Below are 23,245 nucleotides of genomic sequence, written 5' to 3'. Positions count from 1 at the left end.
TCGCCTACTGGTCTCGGATACGGATTATAGAAGACACTGTCGGACATTTCATCGTCGTTAAGCTATCAAGAAGGTAGTCATCAGCATAAAGGAGACAAGACAGACACGTGTCGGACACCTAAGATGGTCAGAGATGACATGTCAATCATGCAAGCCAACCATAAGTGTTTTGTTCAGCATGCAGGAGACAACAATGCCAAGTGTCAGACATGCAGAAGGTGGCGCCAATTGGTTTGGCGCCTACCTTTAGGGCTTGTACATGGGCGCCAAATGAGGTGGAGACACCATGTAGTCAGTCCTCGAAACCATGCATTCAGAACTAGCCTTGCATGCATGTACCCTATGGTGTCGCCAATTTGAATGGCGCCTACCTTTAGGGCTTGTACATGGGCGCCAAATGAGGTGGAGACACCATGCAAACACATTTTTTCATGCACTCATCCATTTGCCTATAAATTGATCCACTCCTTCAACAATTCTTCCACACCAACATTCTCACTACCTCATCTACATTTCTCACTACTTCATCTCCATTACTTCTTTTACAATTTCATCTTCAACAAAATCTTCCATTTTCATCTACACCAACTCCCCAACAATATGTCTTTACTCACAATGGGCGAGGCACACAGAGGAACAGTTGCAAACATCACGACATACGTAAGTATTTTCTTATACTTCTTTTTTATGTTTCATCTCCACCAACCCCATTTTATTTTGAAATACCGACTTAGTCAAGTGTTACATTATTTCTATTATAGGATGTCTCAAGGTTTCGCACTCGAGTCCACGAATTTGTCCACATGGACCCGATGATTCAACCTTATGTTGAACTTGCCGGTTTTGGTCACCTTAGCAAAATTATGTCTTGGTCTATAGATAACAAATTCATTCTCGCCTTATGCGAAAGATGGAGGCCAGAGACACACACATTTTGGTTTCCAACCGGTGAGTGTACCGTGACGTTAGAAGACGTCTACATGCTTTTAGGACTACGAATTGAAGGCAAAGCTGTTAATGGTAAGACCAACTTTCCAAATTCAATTTGCATGGAGCTTTTAAACGTTGATTTGTTAGATGATAATGCTAGGGGACAAGGTATACTACTTTCACGCCTAAAGTCATATTATAATAATTTTTATTTAGATGAGCATTCTACCGAAGAAGCTCGAATCATTAAAACTAGGTGTTACATTATGTTGTTACTAGGATCCTTTTTATTTCCCGAAGGTAGTGGTTCTAGCATGCATATTATGTACTTACCTTTACTTAGACATATAGATAGAATAGGTAGTTATAGTTGGGGATCCGCATGTCTAGCCTATCTCTATAGTTCTTTGTGCAAAAACTGCCACAAAGATACTTCTACATTTTCTGGATGTGCTGTTTTACTACAAGCATGGGGATGGTCAAGACTACCGTCTCTAGCACCGGTCAATAGCAACCCCTTCACTTTTCCATATGCAAAAAAGTAAGTTGTTTAAATTGCTATATCTTTACTTCCTTCCTTACAGTTTATTACCCATAACTAATTTATTTTAACTTTTTGGTGTAGATGGTCGGCACGCGGTATGAATTACAGCAGATGTCCGAGACACTGTATTACTCAATATCGCAACCTGTTGGATCACCTTCGACCGGCAGACGTAAGCAAAATAATTACATTATTTCTTCATATTATATTGACTTTTTCTTCATTCATTTAAATCCTATTCTCTTTAACATTTCAGTTCATTTGGCGTCCATACCTTAATATGGATCATGAGCATCAGATCAACCCTGAAGACGCAGCCGTATGGACAACATGCACACCAATAATACGGTTCACAACAGTGGAGCTGCACAACACCGATCGTGTGAAGCTGCAGTTTGGTATGGTCCAGAATATCCCAGATCCCCCAGCTAGCCTAGGAGAATGGCATATGCGTAAAGTGAACGACCAATGGAACTTCAACCCTTGGCAACAATTCGCAAGATCAGAGTGTCGCAAGTGGAAGCACCGTCATGACCATGTCTTAACTGACGCAGTCATGCCAAATGAGGTAAAACCAAGTCGTACTTATATGGCTTGGTATAGATCAGTTGGATTTCAATTCATCGCCGATGATATGTACCTCTACGACCCACGCCAGACAACTTACACACAAGAAGCCTCAACATCTAACCCCCACAACATTCTCAGCCCAATTACTCACAACCACCTACCCGACAAACTTTCCATTCCACAAACACACAAACATACAACCAAAACATGCCATTCACCCACCCCAAAACCAAGAACATCCCCCATACCACCACCAACAAATGGACCATCAACCTTCGACCGAACATCGCTTCGCACCCACACCATCACCCTACCAAAGTCGCCTTACCCAAAACACTAACCGCCCCATCACCTACCGTAGCCAAGAACCCAAACATCACAATACCAAAACATCCCACAACCATATCTCTTCCAAACACCCCAACAACCTTTCCAACCTTTCCTAGACCCATCATTGTCACCCATGTCCCCCTTCAACCGTCCTGGTCGCCCATCCATGAGTCAACCACACCCCAACTTCTCTGGCATGGGTCATGAGCTCAGCTACGCCGGTACACCATCATTGAATACTGAAGACTATGCTGAGTTGGCTGAATACCTCAACGGATCTTCTCCTGTAGGCGGTAATGACGCTCTTGGACCATCAGATGAACAAACACCGGTTCAGAATCGTCAACGTGGGTTAGGGCCAAGGGTTAGGATAGCTAGGGGATGTGGGACCGGAGGTCGGTTAGGTGATCCCGGTCATCACCATTAGGATTCATTGTGTAAAATCCAAATTTTATTAATATCAATTCGTATTATGTCAAATTTATCTTTGTGTATTCTCCAAACATTAAGTTTCTTTCATAATTCTAAAATAAACACATATCATAAAACAAAAATTTATAGGTCAAAAACCCTAATTCAAGGACTTGTTATTGTTATGTTGAAGGGCTTGAAGTTGGTCCCTTTTGGCAAAGTTCACATACACTTGTTTTGACAGAAACCCTAATTTTGGGTCAAGTTCGCAGGGACATAACTCACTCATTTTTAATTATTTTGAGGTGGGACCAAGTGTATTGGAAAATTTAAGATGTCTACTTCAAATGTTATGTTGGACAAAAATTCATATTCCTAAAAGAAACACATGCAATAATACAAAACATTATAGGTCAGATAACAGTTGAAAAACTCAGAAGTCCAACTTCAACTGCCCATAACTTTCTCAAAAAAAATCCAAATGTTGCAAAATTTATATCCAAATTCATTGTTTTGAAAAGATCTACAATTTTCATGTTGGAAGTTTTTTCATTTGAGGCTTTTTTAAGGGAGGCGCCAATTGGATTGGCGCCCCCTCTTAAAAATTACACACAGGCGCCAATTGGATTGGCTAGGGGAGGTGCCCTAGCCAATCCAATTGGCGCCTCCTTGCAATTTTTAAGAGGGGGCGCCAATCCAATTGGCGCCTCCCTCTAAAAGTGGGGTATATTGAGAATTTTTTTGAAACCTGGGTTATTTTGGGAAATTAATTAAAAAACTGGGGTATATTGGTAAAAAATCCATATTTTGGATTGAGCAAATTAGTTGAAATGAAAAGATATGTATTGTGAGAAAATGATCAGCGGTCACTTTCGCCATCAGTTTTTATAGATGGAGAGGGATGGGGGCCACGTGAGCCGAACCTCAAGTCACGTGAGTAGAAAAACAAAAGGACTGTGCAACATTACGTAACCAGTATAGTGTCCGGATTATTTATGTAGTATTAAAAAAAAGTAGCTTGTCCTTAATTACATCACATTTCACTGGACCATACCACACCTTAGGATTAGGCAGACCAAGTCACGGGGCCCCCACATTTCCTCTTCCATACTAATTTTTTTAACGGTTGGCAGATAAACTCGGTTTGGTAAATATAAAAATTGACAAATAAATTAGCTTATAATTTATGAATGATAGTTATACCTCGTAATTTATAATTTATAATTTATAATTTGATAATTAATAAGTTAATTGAAGTGTTTAATGATTTAATTAATTTATAAATATAAAATAATATAAAAAAAATATTTAATACATATTTATTTTATTTTAAATTAAATTAAATTATAAAAGATAAAGAATTTTTTTACTAAAATAATAAGGATAAAAAAAATACGATAAACTATAAACTATAAATTAAAATGCTATTTGAAAGATTGGCTGATAAGCTAGATGATAACTTATAGCTTATGACTGATGACTGATAGATGATAACTTATAGTTGATGATTGATGATTAATAACTAATAAGTTAATTGAAGTATTGTTAAAATTAATTTATAAATGTAAAATAATACTATAAAAGATATTTAATACATAATTATTTTATTTTAAATTAAAATAAATTACAAGGAATAAAATTTAATTTTTGTTAAAATAGTAAGAGTAAAAGTGGAAGAAAAAATGATAAGTTATAAGCTAAGATAAAACGCTATTTGCTATTTAAAATAATGTTTGAAAAATAAATTATAAGTTAATAAAATAAGCTATAAACTCGTGATAAAAAGAAAGTTATTAAATAGGTCTAAATTATCATATGAACTTATAAGTCATAAGTTCAAAAACATATCTTATCAAACAAATCCTAAATTGTTATATGGGTTTATAAACTATAAGTTATAAGCTCGAGAATTTGAGTTAACAAACAGAACATAATATTTAAGATATATTGTGCTCTAATACCTTCTTTCTATGTTGAATTTTATTAATATATGTCTATTGGACAACCAAAAAATACAATATTTTCATTGCAAAATAAAATTGAAGATGAAATAAAAGAATGATATTAACTAACTTGATTATACAAATGTATTAGAATATATATATATATATATATATATATATATATATATATATATATATATATATATATATATATATATATATATATATATATATATATATATATATATATATATATAAATGAATATGTATGAAAACGATTACTATGATATACGTATCTCCTTTGTTGGATAAATATGATATTCGTATCCGTCCTATATATGAGTGGATAATTGGCGAATTTCAAGGTATCCTAAGATATTTACAGATATCAATGGATAATATTTTTTTCTAAAATAACTTTTTAAAAATATTTTCAGTTTCTTTTAAAGACAAAAAAATTATTATAACATTACATCCACACAGTTCGCTGTCAATTTAACAATAAAATTTAATAACATTAATTTCCTTCTTTTGCACTAAAACATAATAACATGCAAACATAATATCCATATATTTCATTTTTAAGCAAAACAAATAAAATATATTGTGATTGTGAGTTATGTTAAAGAGCGAATGATGGTAGAGTAGAAAGGGAGACACTAATTGGACAGAGGAAGGGTAATATTAGTTGGTTGGACGATGAAATTGTTGAAGTGAGGTATAAAGTATTGAAGAAACTTACATATGAAATGGCCAAATAGGTTTTGTATTGAATGTGAAAGGTTTTCTTCAAAGAATATATATATATATATATATATATATATATATATATATATATATATATATAATATATATATATATATATAAAAGAAGACTAATTTTTTTAAAAGATAAAAATACATGGTGTAGTAAATTAATAATATTTAAATAATTTATAATTTATTAACAAATACAGATATATGTGTGCATATATATCATTAAACCTACATCTGTATCCATTAACAAACGGATATTTAAATATTCATTTATTTTATTCGTACATATCCATTAAACTATCCGCCCTGTATCCGTGACAGATTTTATCTGCAAGTATCCACGGGTGCAGATTTTTTTGCCATCCCTAATTATGGCAATAACTAATTAACTAAATTCCTTGAAAAAATAGGGTGAGTTAGTTTAACAAAGACTAAGGGAAAAATATAATTAACATAAAAGAATACAATGTATTAATTGTGTTTGACATCCTCCTTCAAACTGGAGTTTATGTATGCAGTTCTAGTTTGGTAGATAGAGTGTAAATTTTTTTATGGAGATCCTTGGTAAAGATATTCGTCATGTGGTGTGTTGTGTGGATTGGCATCAAGTGGATGATGTTGGCTTGTACCTTATCTTGAACCATGTGATAATCCATTTTGACATGCTTTGTTCGTTCATTGAAGACTGTGTTGTTGGCAATGTGTATAGCCGACTTGTTGTCACAATAAATTATTATTGGTTTGTTGTGTGCAATTCCAAAATCTTGAAGAAGATAAAGTGGCCATTGGACTTCACAAGTGACCTTGTCGAGAGTGCGATATTTTTCTTCCAAAGTGGATATGTATATAATACGTTTATTTTTTACTTTTCTAACATATGAAAGAGTTGTTTAAGTAAAAATAGAAATCAGTTGTGGAATGTCTAGTATCATAGCAAGAACCCCAATATAAATAAGTGAAACATGTGTGAGTGTGTGAAGAATCTGTCTTGAATAGGATTTCATGGGAATGAGAACTTTGATGTATTAGAGGATTCGAAAGACAACCTGAAGGTGTACATTATAGAACGTGAAAGGAACTAAATCAACCTGCAAACAAAGAAACTTATATCAGGTATAGTATGTGTCAAATATATAATCTTACCTATAAGACTTCTGAAAGTTGTGGGATTAGATAAGGCACTACAACAAATAACGCTTTCTATGATAAAACTTTCACCATGCACAATATAAAATCGAAGGTGTATGTAACGGGAGCGCCTTGTTTTTTTAAAATATTTTTAAAATCAATCTGTTACCTCGATTTTTTGAAAAGTCGACATAAATATATGCTTAGGGTTTGAGATTCGATTCATAGCTCCTGTAGTTTTATGTTTTATATGGAACCAAAAAGGCGCCTTTAATTTTTATAGATTTTACATCGGATATGTTACCTCGGTTTTCATGAAAACCAAGATAAACACTCTCTAATTTTTTCTTTTTGGAACCAAAAAGACGAATTTATTTTTTATATATTTTACGTCGGATATTGATTAGTGCATTTTGATGCACCTTCTTCTACTATTGTACTTAGGCAAATCTATAGTTTATTATATTATTTTTACTATTTTAGTGTGTTTTAATATTTAGTTTATTTTTGTCTTTATTTTATTTTCGTACTTTATTTTCAGCATAAATAGTTATTTGATACCTTATCATTATGCATATCATAACTTGAGCTACGAGAATCAGATTGATGCGTTCTAATATGTGTTGGAAAGATGAGGGGTTAAGCTAAAAGTTTTATGTTAAAGTCAGAAGTTGATACAGAGTGAAGAAGAGTCGAATAATTCAGCTTGGTTCCATACTTAAGAAAATTCTTAGTTTTTGGACCGATTTTGTATTTTTTCGGGTTGGTTGCTATCAGGCCCGAATTCCCTTGCTCTATTTAAACAACTTAGTAGTTTTAGGATTGAATTATTTAGCATTCATGAAATTGAGAATAGGGCATACGGATACCATGGAGAGCTAATTCTCAAAGAGTTGATTTATTGTATTCAAATTCCACTTTGAGATTTTTATTAATTTCGGTTTAATTTCGATTTCTTTTCAATTCTTCCTATAAACTTGTTTGCTTAATTTGATTACTTTCGTTTGCTTAATTCAATTGTTTCTTATAGGATAGAGTTGATTAAATTTGATTGTTATATGATCCTTAACTATAATCACGTTAGCGTAGCTTTTTCGTCATCGTGTTTGATTAAGTCGTGTTTGCTTAATTCGTGTCTGCTTAAATCCGTTTGCTTAATTCGAAAATTAGGAATATACATCATATAATACCAATTACACTTGTCAGTGGGTATTGTAATCGAATGGGATTAAATCCACTAGGGAATTGAAATTATAAGAATCGATGATAAGTCGGAAATCTATATAGTAGATTAGCTTATTTATCAATTTTGCTTTTACCTTTAATCATCTTCGATTTAAGTTTTGAACCTTAAAATCCCCCTTCTTTTCATTTGTTTGGTTATAAACATTCAAGAGTCCTTGTGATACGATATTCGAGTGTCACTTCCGTTTTATTGCACTTTTAAACTCGTTTTTGACCCGTGTGTGACAGCGGGTCAGATATGTCACGTCGGTTTTCAGTATAACCGCGATAAATATTCTTTATATTTTTTATTCCCTCAGTGTCTACCTCATTCACTTATCGAACCATGGTGAAAGAACACTTCTTCTCCATCCAACGAAAGAACACTTATTCTCCAAGGAGCCCTAGCGTATGAAAAAACTCTATGGTATGTTACTATTATTGTTGTTGTTCTTGTTGTTGCTTTGGTTCATTACTGTTGTTCTTCTTATTCTCCATTATTGTTGTTGTTGTTGTTGTTGTTGTTAAGAAGCTTTATTTTTGTTGGTTGTGTACTATTTTTATTTTTATTTTCAAAAATTTTATGTGGTTATGGATCGTAGTTGGATGAAAGCCAATAGGTTAAGTATAGAATATGAGAATGGATTGAAAAGATTTCTTGATCTCGCTGAAAACAACCTTCCTGACAATAATGCAATTTTTTGGTGTCCTTGTAAAAATTGCTTTAATACGAAAAAACATCATAGGGATGTTATATTTAATCATTGTGGTTGTGATTGAATTATTCAAAATTACACGAAATGGGTATGGCATGGTGAAATGACAAAAAAAAGACCTGTGTCACATACAATTGAAGATGATGAAGTTATGAATGATACTCTAGAAGACATCATTCGTGATATTGGAGTTGATGCGTTCAAGAATGCTAATGTGGTAGATACTCTGCGAAGAGACATGGAAGATTCGTTGTATCCGGGATGTAAATTTTTTACAAGGTTGTCAATTGTGTTAAGACTATTTAATCTTAAGGGAAAAGGCGGGTGGATGGATAAAAGTTTCACTTAATTGCTTGAATTGTTGAAATAAAAGCTTCCCGAAGGTAACATGCTTACGAACCGTACTTATGAGGCCAAGAATATATTGTGTCCAATGGGTATGAATTATGTCAAAATATATGCATGTTGTCATGATTACATATTATATAGGAAAGATTTTGAAAACATGAAGGAGTGTTCGAGGTGCAGGGAATCACGCTACAAGAAGAAGGACAATGATGCTAATACGAGGATGGTGTAACTAGCAAGGGTGTTCCTATCAAGGTGATGTGGTACCTACCGATAATTCAAAGCTTCAAGAGATTGTTTGCTAATAATGCTAGTGACACAAAAAATACTAGATGACATGCAAATGAAAGAGTGTGTGATGGAAAAATTCGCTATGTAGCTGATTCATTATAATGGAAGAAATTTGATTCCTTGTATCCAGATTTTGCTCTTGAACCGAGGAACTTTAGGCTTATACTTGCCACCGACATGATGAACCCTTTTGGTAATTTGAGTACTAACCACACATCCTGGTATTGTAATTTGGTTCATAATATTTTATCCAAGATTCTCTCTACAAAGAAGATCTACAAATCATGGAGAATAGTTAATTTGGATGTACTGGTGCAACATATGGAACACGATGCTCCAACATGTGCAGTGCAACATCTGGCCTTGTCAGCAGATCATAAGGGATGTTGTTTGGTTTGAATTTTCTGATTGGATTTCAATCATATTTGTTATAGATTTGTTAGCAATGTATGGTTAATTTGTTTGACAGCCGTGGAAGATCAAATCAAATTTAAATGGAGATTTAAATTTGAATGTAACAAATCATGTATTTTGGAGAGTTTTAAGGAGCAATCAATTCCAATAAGATTCTCTATTATTCTGGACGAATTTAAATCAGAGATCCATGAAGAAAAATCCCATAAGACATTAATATATAAGGATACTCAATTCTCATCTTTTACTAGAGGATTTGTACACAAGATTAAGTTCTTTGTATCTAGGGTTTGTGAGTCTTTTTTTTCTTGTATTCCATGATAATTCCTCATAAGGATTAATGTTGAATCTACTATTGTACACCACTCTAAGATTTAGTAACTTGGCGTAGTTGTTAGTTTGTCTTAGTTGAGTTGTAAATTCAATTATTAATAGACTCGTTATTGAGGTTAATCACTAGGGGTTAGTGGTTGAAGAAAGTGAGTGGATTCTCATATTTAGGGGGAAACTTAAATAGAAAGTCACTAGGATTAGGGAGTGCCATAAAACTTTATAGAGTTTGAAGGTTCTTCTAAGACTAATTGTTCTAATTCGAAGTAGTGAATTTACTTTCTTAGGTAGAGTCCCCCCTTGACATAGTTGTATCTATCTCTTGTGTTATTTTACAGTTTTCTTCATTGTTTATTATTGATGTATCATTGTTGTCAATATGTTCTTAAACTGATTTTAAAAGTTGGACAAGTTGCATCAACATCTGTTCCAATATTTGTCCCCCGAGGAACAAAATTTTAGTTTATATGATTAAGAGGGACAATATGAATAATGGGGTAAAAGATATGTAGGGAAATATATGTTCAAAGTAAATAATGTCTCCTGAAATAAAAAGTTGCTTACTATGTAACTCAAATAGTATATAACCTTTAACACCATATTTATGAGCTAGGAAAATGTGTTTTTCTACTTCTAGAGTCAAAATTAGTTTTGATATGTTTAGGGGAGGCAACAAAAACCATACAATCAAATTTATTTAAAGAAGAGTTATTAACAAGTTTATGATACTTTGATGAAGTAAGGGGATTGATTCTTTAAATTTGTTGAAGGGAGACTATTTATTCAAAAATAACATGAAATAAAACATGAGCCTAAAATATTCTAGGAACTTTAGATTGAAAAATAAGGGCTCTAACAACACCTAATAAGTGTTGGTTCTTTCTCTCAACAATTCTATTTTGTCGAGGAGTGTTAACAGAAGAAATTTGATGATGAATACCATGTTGCATATAAAAATCTTTTAATAAAAATTTAAGGTCATTAGCACTCTTTATTGTTTTGACATTCTTAGAAAAATAGATTTTAATTAAAGTAACAAAAGAATTAACAAGATGAGCAGTTTTAGATTTAGCATTCATATGATAAATCCAACATAATCTAATGTGATCATTTAGAACAGTTAAAAATTACTTGTGGCCAAGCTTGGATGTGGTAGACCCAAATATCCATGTGAACTAAATAAATGCAATTGGGAGCATGAATATTACTAGTATGAAGAGGTAACCGTTTATGTTTAGAAGAAAGACAAGGATCACAAAGGGTAATATTTTTGGTCAAATTATGTAAAAGGAAACACTTTATTGATTTCAGTAACAGTGACATGAGATGGGTGTCGTAGGAGATAATTCCAAATATTACATTGATTAGAGTTATTGGTCATAGTGTTATGAAGTAATCTTGTCTTATGGGGAAGATGTTGATGGGGAAAGCTAAGATAGTATAACCCTTGGTGAAGTTTAGTTCCTCTTTATAGTGCAATAATTTATGTTAAATTGATAGTGAAATCAAGGGAATTAGTTATTCTAAGGATAAATATAAGGTTGGTACATAAATTGTGTGTGCGTGTGTGTAAAAATGTAATATGCTTTTAGATAAAAATCAGTATTGAATTTGGTCGTGTTATATTTTTTAGTCATAATAGTGGAACCATTAGGGATTTTAACATCTACACTAAATATGGGTTTAAGAATGTGAAAGAAAGAATGACAATGGCACACATGGTCTGTGGCCCTTGCCTCTAAATTTCAAGTGTGATTTCTATGTAAAGTAGAAGAGTTTCTAAGAATACATGAAATTTTTGAATGTAAGTCGAACTAGTGGGGGAAGATTGTTGATAACGAAATAATAAAGCTTGGTGTTGTTCAACAGTGAAATAAGTGCTTATGCTATAATGTTGATCCTCCAAGTTGTCTTATTGAATTTGTTCCATGTATCTGATGCATCAACAACTTGATTAATTTGAGGCATTTGGAAATAAAGGGGTTAAACCATGATTTATAAATAAATCATATATGGTATGCCCCAACTTGTTGCAATGACTTCATATTTTTGTTCCTTTTCCACATCCGTAGAATGCCTTTTGTTATTGAATTCTTAAATGTAGAAATGAGTGTTGGGTTAGGACAAGTTAGCGCATATTTTTTCTTTGTCGCTAGCATGAGTAATTAATTGAAACTCTTGTTGAATGAGCATGGAAAATACTCTGTTAATTTGTGGGAGTGGACTCATAAGAATTATTTGAGACCGAACAATTACATATTGATCATTGAGGACTTTTAGGAATCTTATGACATAATTTGAATCTCTCTAGGACTTGATGATAGATAAAAGATTGAAGGAGCCTTTGATGGAACTTGCACAAGTAGGTAGAGGTATGAAATTATCAAGTTTTTCCCATAGTTTCTTTAGGGTAGTGATGATCTATGTGATGGTGTGGTCGCGTTGCTTGAGATCAATTTTTATTCTTAAAGATCACCAATTTGAAATGTGTCCCCTTGATGGTAGTGCTCTCGTAAAGTAACCCATATCTCATGAGTATTATCAATCCAAATCATACTTTTTGCCACATCATCTTCGATTTAATTGGTCATCCACGCCATGGCCATAGTGTTACACTGATACCATGCAAGAGAGAGACATTCGGTGTCGTCAAGGTGTGTTAGAGTTTGATCGAGTGACCCTATTTTTTTTTTTGAAATGCATAGTGTTACACCCCAATTTTGACCCTGAATTGTTGATTCAATACATTCATAATAGCTATTGCATCTCTGCATAGCATACCATGCATTCCATATCGCATAGTGCCTAGAATATCAGTAGAAATAATTTTTTGATTTACAAGCAAACCGGTTGAATTAATTGAAAAAGATCCGTCAAAACAGTAGACGGATTTTTTTTCCAAATAAGGCTTGCAGACATCAGTTTTATTAATCTACGTTTCTCGTAGTTTAATCTGGCGTACTCAATTTATTTTTTGGCTAATTTTTCGGTCACCTTTTGACCCGCCTGAGCCTTTTTAACCGGTCAGAATTTATTTCGAAATTAAAAGAAACGCTGTATTTTTCCAATAAGTTTATTTCACACTGATCATTTTGGTGCATTCATTTTATTTTTTCAGGCATTTTCGCGCTCAAATTTTATTCATTTTTGAGCCGATTTATTTCTTTCTTTATCAAAATGTTTAGAAAAAAATAAATAGGGTTAATCCTCTTGCCATTTTTATTTAATTTTATTTGTTTAACTTTATTGCATTTATTTGTTGTAAAATTATATTAATAATATGTTGTACTTTGTATTGTGTAAAAAGAGGGATGAGGCATACAAAAATACTATACATGGCACCTTACTTTTGGGAGATAGAGAAAATCAGTCCACAAAATTGGAAGTTTATGTGACCCTAGAAGAGATTTGGGACCTTGTGATCAGGAATCAAAAAAGGTGCTATTGACTTGTTTTCAAAATAAGAATAAAAAAATTTGAATTTTTAAAAGGACTATTCCAATTCATAGAGAGAGGGACGACAACACAGTAGGGGAATCCATGATATATATGGCTCTTTCTCAAACAGTGTGGGGAGGAGATAAAAAAACCATTTTTACTCATTGTTTTGTCTAAGGAATTCAGACTCCCTCCTGTGAGAAAAGAAGAACTGTATTCATTTATACTCCAGATTTGGTCATCACACAACAACCAGGTATTATCTTTATTCATTCTTTTTATATATACTCTTTTTCAACTTTTCATTTGTGAAGAGAGGGCATTTTCCAAACACCCTCATGTATGTTTTTTTTCTTGCACATAACAACACATGAGCACAACATCAACACCACACCAATCTCTCACATACCAGTTTTAATGCAAAACGAATACAGTAGCATCAACTACTTCATCTCTTTCCTTCATCTCACACTAAACCATAAGACACTAAACCTCTCACAACCACAAACCTTCAAAACACTCATCTAACACATATTGATGTCGGCAAACTGAACAACACAACACATCCAAGCTTTTAGTACATAACCATTACTGCCTTGAAATAAACCGTTGAGTTTCACTTTGTAGGTGTTTAATTGGCTGCATTATATGGTAAAACACTAGATGGGTACTAATGTCTTGACTGATGTCATGACATGTATGTGTGACTACATTGTAGTTACTGCAGGACTAGCTAACACATGATTTATTGAATGTCAAACTGGATGCTGTGACATTCATACCTGTCAACAGATACTAAGGAATAGAACAGCAGGTGTTCTGTTAGAACTTAGTATTTATTTCCAGTCTGGTTATCAAGGAAAGACCAGACCTGGCATAAGGCCTACTGACTGAATGTCAAACTGGATGTTATGACATTCATCATTGACAGCAGCTACTGAACATTAGACAGAGTGGTGTTCTGTTATAATTCAGCATGTAACTTAGTTTGTTCTTCAAGAGAATAACAGAACTAACTTAAGGCCAAATGTGTAAATGTTAAGTTGGACACTTTGACATTTATTGATGTAAGCTGTTACTGTAGTATGGTCATTTTGATCATGTACAGGTCAGCAAAATTGTACAGTCTGTTTTCTGGAAAAACAGACTCAGCATATGGACCTTGATGTCAAGCTGAATGTCGTGACATTCATGCCTGACAGCATATGCTATATTGTAGGTTGTTCAGTTTTCTGTTTCAGCTTTTTCTCAGGCTATTCTTCAGGGATTCAACTACTGAGAGAAAATCCAGGAAATCAACAACCAAGCTACATTCAATGAACCTAACAAATAGCCTATTTGTTAGTAACCTAAATGTTGAATTTATGGGAACTCGCGTGACCTTAAATTCAGGAGAATACAGGTGCAAAAGCCCAGGATACTGCAATATAAAAGGAAGGCGTTCCTTCATTCAGTTTCAGGGATTTTGAGGCGTGAAGATTTTGTGTGTCCATCAGACTTCACTGCTGTATTTTTGTGAGTCTTGTATTAGACGTATCTTGTAAGCCAAGCCATTATCAAGTAGATGATAGCTTTGGCATAGGGTGTTCATTGAGTTGTAAGTGTTGTGTCACTCAAAGCTTTTAAGCGTGAGTGCTGTGTATCTTGATTAAAGCTGTGAAGCACAATCAAGAGTTGTTTGAAGTGTGACTTCAACTTGTCTTTAATAGTGTTTAAAGATAGTAATCACTGAGGTGATTGAGGGGGAGTGAGTAGGAACTCTGATCTTAGGTTAAGATTGAAATTGCATTGGGTAGTGATTAAGTGATAAGTTGTAAACGGGTGAGTTTAGCTTTGAATTGATACTACTAATAGTGGATTTCCTCCCTGGCTTGGTAGCCCCCAGATGTAGGTCATGTTGGACTGAACTGGGTAAACAATTACTTGTGTTATTTACTGCACTTACTGTTAAGTTCTGCATAATTCCTGTCTGTGCAGAATTGGATGTCATAACAACCAGTGTGACATTCAAAGTCTGATAACTAGAATTTCACACTTCAATATCCTCGGTTTCATACTTAACATATTTATCAGTATTCTTACCAACTCCAGCAAGGCTCTGAAATCTCCCAATAAATTTTCTATAAGCTGATAACAACAGGAAAATGGAATTTTTTTTTGGAGAAAAGAGAGGAATCTCTCGTTTGGTTTGGAAAATGGGGCTATGCACCAAAACATTGAACAGATAAAACAAAGAAACTCTCCTTCACCCACAACTATGTAGCTACCATCTTCATGAAAATCACCTTGCACCGTCGACCGCGAGCCACACTCACCATCTTCTTCTCTCGCCGTCGAAATCATTCACCGCGTCTACTTCAAACAAATCACCATCGTGCCTCCGCCGCTCAAGCAATTTCCCGGGGAACACCACAACCGGATCTACAATTCTTCCGTCGTCACAAACCAGTCCGGCGAATCCCTTCCGACAAGCAACCGAGTCACAACATCACTAAAGATACCATCACAACACAACAACCCCGCCTGAATCGCATTTTCGGCCAACAACAACCATCGCGCCTTAACGCCTTCCACTGCTCATCCTCTTTTCGTTCGTCTTCTTCTTCTCGCTTTCATTGTCACGTTAACCTCACGCTCCATTCTTTGTAGAGGTGTAATCTCTATCAAGCTCGAAACGCGTCTGCTCATTCGAGATTCACCACCGTTAAACGCCACGCTTCTCGAACACGCCGCCGTCGAGATCGGCAAGGAGAAATCCTGGCGAGAGAGTCAGTAGTTTCTTGATGTTGACCTTGCTAATCAGGCGCGGCGTAGAACATTGGCAGTTGCGAAGGTTTATCCCCCATGACGGCGATAAAGGCTTCCCGACGATACCCCGGTCGCCACTTTTCTATCGGTATTGGGTTGATTTCCGGTGAGTTTTTGCATGCTTGGGCAAGGAAATGTAGGTTTCGACCTGGGATCATTAATGAGTTAAATCGGACGGGGAAGTTTCCACTCAATCGATTCAAAGTTGTTATTGCTTATCATGATAAAAGCGCTTTTCCTGTGTTGTTGTTGGTGATGTTGGGTTTTTGCTTAAAAGGAAACATTGCCCTGCTGTTTTTCACGTGAGGTAGTGAAAGAGAAAGTTTGGTTTTGCTTTATGTTTATCCCCTGGCCACGTGTCTCAATACGAGTGGACCCCTTGAAATTTGAAATCCTATCCTTCTTCTTCAAGGAGTACCGTTATCCACTATCTTTTTATTTTTTTATTTTATTTTTATTTTATTTTTATATATTAAGTTTTTCTAGGATGTGGGCCTTGGGCCTCTTCAAGCCTTTTTGCTGATTTACATCCACATTCCATTTATACATTAATAACTAGTTATTTGTTCATTATTTGGATTTGTTTGATTATAGTTTATTTGATTAATAGATTTTGATGGCTCAGTAGATTATTAAGTTAATTGTTGCATCAATCTCATTGCGTTGCGATTTAGGAAATTAAAATACAATTTGGCTTTTGAAAATCGCTTGAGGTGCATATATTCGATTGTTTGGCTTCTTATAGAATGATTCTTACATGAATCTACACTAAGATAGCTTCAAGCTAAATTCAGTTTGTTCCCGATTTCGTTTGGCATCCAGTTCCATGGCTTACTCTTGGGCATATTCTCCATGAACTCTTAAGCAATGTCAACTTAATTTTCAAACATCTCAAACCTTCACATTAATCCTTCTATTCAAACGTATTTTTCATTGAAATATGAAGAAAAAGATTATACTGGATGGAATATCCAGTCATAATCCCGAATATTAGGCTCAAGCTGTAAGAGCTTGCAAGCCGTAAATATTCGTCTTCTCTTCAAAACGCTCCAATTTTTAAATCATTTTCCTAAGTAAATTGGAAGAAAAAGATTACATGGATGGAATATCCAGTTGTAGTCCCGAATGCTGGGCCCAAGTTGTAAAAGCTTGTAAGTCATAAGTGTTTGTCTGCCCTCCAAAACATTTGCAAGTATTCGAACCATTTCCTTAATAAAATTGGAAGAAAAAGATTACCTGGGTGAAATATCCAGACGTAGTCCCGAGTATTAGACCCAAGCTGTAAGAGCTCGTAGGTCATAAGTACTCGTCTTTCAAGCTCAAAAGTACTTAATTCCTATCTTAACCCCTTTTCAATAAGGATGGAAATGGAACATGGTGGATACCATGCACTTCTGAGATTAAGATTCGAGGTGGATGCCTCGCCTATCCTAACTCTTGCCGTCCTCGTCAAAGCGGTTCCTTCAAACCCTTTCTCAATCAAACCTCGAAAACACTTAATTCTTATTAAACATTTTTGCAAAGAAGATGGGAATGAAACATGGTGGATCCCACGCACTCCTGAGACTAGGATTCGAGATGGATATCTCGCTCATCCAAGTTCTCGCCATTACTCAAGACACATCAAACCAATCAATTTCTTTTCTCGCCGCCGTGCGATTGACTCTTAAACCTTTTCTCAAATGAAAGGTACTTTGTTTCAAAACAATGCAAGGCAATGTTTTTCCACCTGTTTTGGGTAGTCTAACAATGTTTTCGTCGATTTGACACAAAGTAGCTTTCGCTAAAATCGACCAACAAACAAACATTTTTCTACCCAAAACTACGTAAGCCTTGATTTCTATGTTGAGATACGTAGGAGCAGGATTTGTAAATCTTGTCAGGCCCACTAATAAAGAAACACTTAGGTTTAGTCCTTCGTCGAAAAATCCAAAAATATTTTCCTTTCTTCTATTCTTTCTTTCCCACCTAATAACTTGAAAAGCCTAACATTTCAAACTAACACTAATGCGCACAATTAACCTAATGGTTCCCGTTGAGTACAACGAACGTGAGGGGTGCTAATACCTTCCCCTCGCGTAATCGACTCCCGAACCCTGATTTGGTTGCGACGACCAATAATCATTGTCGTTCTTTCTTGGGTTTTATCGATATTTCCCCTTTCCTTTTTAGGAATAAATAAAGTTCGGTGGCGACTCTGTTCTGTCCATCATTACGAGCGTGCGATTGCGCTTCGCTAAAGTCGTGTTCTCTCATTTTCCTGAGGTACGACACATAGATAACATAATGTATATGGATCAAAATTTACAGTTTTGATTGTTGAGATGATGAGAAACAATGGCAAGCTCAGGATTGTTGCTGGGACGCATAAAGTTAGGGTCTAATATGTCAGGTTGATAGTTTCTAGTGATGGTAATATGTTGATTGATGGTGTTGTTTTTTATGTTACTTATGTCTCATATATTCATTTTTGCTTCTTTTTACATAATTCCAACCTTCAATTCATTTTTTCATATTTGAGATCCTTCATTCGATTCGTTAGCTTCATTTTACACACAACCTAACCATGAATTTTCTATCATATATACTAATGGCCTAATAAACATTTGAGAACCATATAATATTAAGACCAATGAAGGGTTTTTTGTGTAGGCCAATATTCATTATGCCTCGTAGATACTTCAATATCCCTATAATCCCTTGACAATGATCAATGGTCAGAGAGCTCATGTACTGGCTGCGTTTGTTGACTACAAAGGAAATATCAGGCCCTATGTTTGTTAGATATTGAGGTGCACCTTTATTAAAAATTCAACTGCTTTTAAAAAAAAGTACCATAGTTTTTCAAAAGATGCGAGCAAAAGGTTTGAAGCGAAAATATGAAAATTATACGTTTATTAAAACTTGATCACTTAACACTAAATTGACTCACAAACACCCCAAATGGTTTTATGATGGTACACAAAGATATTTAATTGATTCAGTTGTATATTCCATAAGGTGTGTTTATGATTTGATATCAATGAATTCTAACCTCAAATGTTTCTTAGAATTTAATCACCAATTCAACTTGATTAATTACCAATTCTAACAAAACCTAATCTTATGTAATAAATCACTATCAATTAAATAAATGATAAACTATGCTAGAATTTAAATACCTAAGCATGCCAATCCTATGAAAATTAAATGCAAAAGTAAGGAGAGAGATGGCACCGGGATTTATAGTGTTTCGGCGTTCGTCCTCGCTTTCCCTACGTGCACTCTTTAATGGTTTCCCACTGGAACCTGCTGTTACACTTGGATTTTTAAGCTACTAGAAAGTCAACAAATAATGTCAATGAAAATACATTTACTGTGAGAGAGCATTAATGAAGTGTCTTTAAGAGCATTAATGTTAAGGCATCGACAGACCAATGATGAGGGGTCAACCAAGCCATCGACACAGAGAGACATGGTTTGGAGGACTCTTAGAGATAAATCCCCAAGACTCTGATTGCTAGGAAACATGTCTAGAATCTCGAAAAGGACAGCCGATAGAAGCCTTTGTTCCATCAAGAGGACCAGTCAACTAAACAACGTGATATGGAAGACTTAGTGAATTTACAAGTTTTGAGTCTTTGATAGGCAACTTCGACGGCACGATGAAGCGGTTACCATCGAGGGTTCGTGAAGAAGTTGGAAGCAGTTACAACTCAACGTGTGTTTTGAACAGAGAGTGTCTCAGAAGACACGTAAGCACATTAGCAGGAACTTGAAGATTGAACATGGAGTAAATACAGTAGTTAGTGGTTATAATCATCATCATTTGTTATTTTGTAAATAGAATAAATAACAGGATCATATATGGGATCAGAGGTCGCAAAATTTCATACATACTTTCCATACCAGTGGAGTACTCGAGTCAAAGAGTAAAACAATTGAGCGAGAAACATATATGCGTCTGTGTCCAGTCTTTTTCATTAGTCTTTTTGATATCTTAAAAAGAACATATACTTTTAAATTTGCTTTGTTTAATATCATTTCTTTCATTTTACCTTATCATTTATCACAACCTGAGTTCATTTAAAGTCTTTTTTATACGTCGTTATCGTTCACGCGACGACTGCATTCAATTCACACGCATGTGTGTTGACACAAGTTATTCGCAGAAATTGCTTTAGAGGTTTTTCGAGTTTATCTCACAGACTTTCAAACTTGTGATTGTTTACCAAAAACTCCGGTAAAAAAAATTGGAACGCCCAGTGGGACCTTTTTGTGCGAGTATCTTTGCAGAAAATAGGTGTCTTACGTTATTTGTTTTATAATGCCTTTCATTTTATGAGGTTTTTGTATTGTATGCACTTGATGAGTGGTAAGAGGATTTCCAAAATGTCTCGTAAAATCCAAACCTCTTCCCAAAGTAATACTCCAAACCCAAGAGGATAACCAACAATTACTTGTGTCGGCAGTTCTGTGGCTCCAACCTCCATCGAGGAAATCCTAGCTGCCATAAGCCAAGTAGTGGCGTATCCTGTTCCTCCAGATGTGGGAGTTTCCTCACCACAAGCATCAACCGCATAAGCTTTTTCTAGGGAATTACGGAATTTCGGGACCGTAGTCCTCCTTATTTAGGTTTCTCATTACCTCAAAAGGAACAACCGTATGGTATGCCAACTACAATGATGGCAAGCCTGCACCCTAGTACGTTAATATATTCTGAAAACGCGACGACAACATCGTCTCCCCTTTAAGTTATATTTGGCCTTAGCACCAACTATGGGAAACTATGGCCAACTAGGACAACTACCAGGAGGTATGAGGTATTTTCCTCCCCTAGTGTGCCTTGTCTTTGACCAATAACTCTCTTCAAGTCACGAGATAGTAAACAGATGAAAGCAACTCTGATATGGTTCACACGATTACACAACAAATAGGCAATATGGTTAGTCCACTTATGGAAAACATGAATATGAATTATCAACAATTAGCCCACCAAATCGGAAGGATTGGTGATTTTTTTCGGTGCACCACCGACACCATTGACTCTAGTGCCTAACGTTTCTTAGGGGGATAACCCCCTAGAAAATAGGGTTGTCGAAAATAATCAAGGTCCAGGAGACCTCGATATGACCCTGGTTCAACGAAACCAAGATGCTGACTAATTCCTAAGACAAGCCAGACAAGATAATGTAGGGGTACAAGATAATATCACTAACATCGTCGAACACGTTTTGGTCCAAAATGGCCTCAACGTAGGCCTCGGCAGGCCAAACTATATATCCCCGTTGTCTGACTATGTAAGGCAAACCAAATTGCCTAGGGGCTGGAAAGTCCCAAAGTTCACCTAGTCCGTCAGTGATACTAATGAATCCACCATCGAACACGTCTCCTGTTACCAAACCGAGGGTGTAACTTAGCCAACAATAAGAATCTAAAAATAAAGTATTGTCCAAACTCGTTGACAAAAAACGCTTTTACATGGCTCACCATCCTTCCCCTAAATTAAATTTTATGTGGGCCCAATTAGAGAGGGCATTTCATGAGCAGTTCTATATGGGACAATGTAAGATTAGCCTTAAGGAATTAGCCAGTGTAAGGCGAAAGGTGGCTGAAAGCATCAATGATTATCTCAATAGGTTTAGAACCTTAAAAGTGGGATACTTTACACAAGTGCCAGAACATGAGTTAGTTGAACTGGCAGTAGGGGGTCTCGAATACTCCATCAGGAAGAAGTTAGACACCTAATACTTGAGAGACATGGCCCAGTTGGCCAATAGATTTTGACAAGTCGAACGACTAAAGGCTAAAAAAGTTAGAACCTCCAAGTTAAGTAAAAATAAAGTAGCTTATGTCGAAATCGAGAACATAGGGAACTCATCCGACTCAGAATATAAGTATGTGGAGGAGAATAAGGTTAATGTGGAAGAACTAAAGCTAGGGCTTCCCTACACATGCAAGATTCTAAAACCCTAAAATGGGAAGAATCCCGTCGAACCCAAAAATGAAAAATTCGTTGCTAAAACGTACACCTTCGACGCTACTAAATGCGATGAGATCTTTGATCTATTGGTTTCTGATGGACAAATCGTTGTTTCAAAAGGGGCTAAAGTTCCACCATTAGAACAAAGAAAGAAAAAAGGTTTTTTAAATTCCATAATTTTTTGGGTTATAAAACTTCTCAATGTGTACTTTTCCAGGATCTGGTGCAAAATGCTCTCAAGGATGGCAGGCTCAAGTTTGCTAACAAGCAGAAACCGCGCCCAAAAGAGGATGTTGAAACTAACATTGAGGCTCTCTTTGTGGAGCTAGTAGACATCATGGTCGTGGACACAGTCGACGAAGCCGGCACTGAAGACAATAAATCAAGCTACAAAGATCAAGCAACAAAGGCCTATCCCAAACCTGAAGAGGAGTTGGTTAACTTTTTGAATCATTACAGGTTTAAAGCCAGTACTATTTAGTAGCCTTGAATTGCTCTGAGCCAGTACTGGAGGCTTCGCCTAGATCTTGTTCTACAGAATCCAAGTTAGGGGCTACCCGTTTTGCCCTTTCTTCCTTTGTTGCTTCCGATCTTAGCTGCAACCAGTTCATTTGTTAAGTCCAGGAGAGGATATCAGCAACCAGAGTAGCCAATTTCTTCTTAGATTTAACTTTCTCCTCCAACCCAGCAAAGAGAGTTCTTGAATTGGAAACCAAGCTTCGATGATCATGCAAAATGCCCATTCTTAGGGAAATGTGGTTGCTGTAACACCCCGATAAAAATAAGCTAATTATTTAATTTAAGTTAATATTATATTTATTAATTTAATTAAATAATTGGAATTTTTGGATTATTATTATTATTATTATTGGAATAATAATTATTGGAAAATATATATAAGTTGGAAATAAGAAAAAGAGTTCCATTTTGGTAAAAAGAGTTTTCACGTGAAAGCAGAGAAGCGGCTCAAAAAGAGGAAAAGGGCAAAGAGGCAGAGCAAGAGGAAGAAGGTTGGAGAAGAGAAGAGCTTGAGGCTAAAGGATTGCCGGATTAACTCAGGTAAGGGGGGTTTATCGTCGTTTAATGGGTATTATGGGTTAACA

At 35.3% G+C, this 23,245-nt stretch overlaps 1 protein-coding gene across 1 annotated transcript; it reads left to right on the top strand.

Annotated features, from left to right (window-relative positions):
* Positions 1-817: 817 nt before the first annotated feature.
* Positions 818-22,623, top strand: LOC127136195 (uncharacterized). The gene is made up of 5 exons (XM_051062787.1): positions 818-1,646; positions 1,731-2,181; positions 11,435-11,474; positions 11,568-11,655; positions 22,360-22,623. The coding sequence occupies exons 1-5, from the start codon at positions 1,572-1,574 to the stop codon at positions 22,621-22,623; spliced, it is 918 nt and encodes a 305-aa protein (XP_050918744.1). The 5' UTR covers positions 818-1,571.
* The last annotated feature ends 622 nt before the right edge of the window (positions 22,624-23,245 follow it).

The sequence above is a fragment of the Lathyrus oleraceus genome, chromosome 4 (assembly GCF_024323335.1).
Source record: "Lathyrus oleraceus cultivar Zhongwan6 chromosome 4, CAAS_Psat_ZW6_1.0, whole genome shotgun sequence".
Taxonomy (NCBI): domain Eukaryota; kingdom Viridiplantae; phylum Streptophyta; class Magnoliopsida; order Fabales; family Fabaceae; genus Lathyrus; species Lathyrus oleraceus.
Note: the sequence above shows the minus strand (reverse complement) of the source record. Positions and strands in the feature narration are given on the sequence as shown.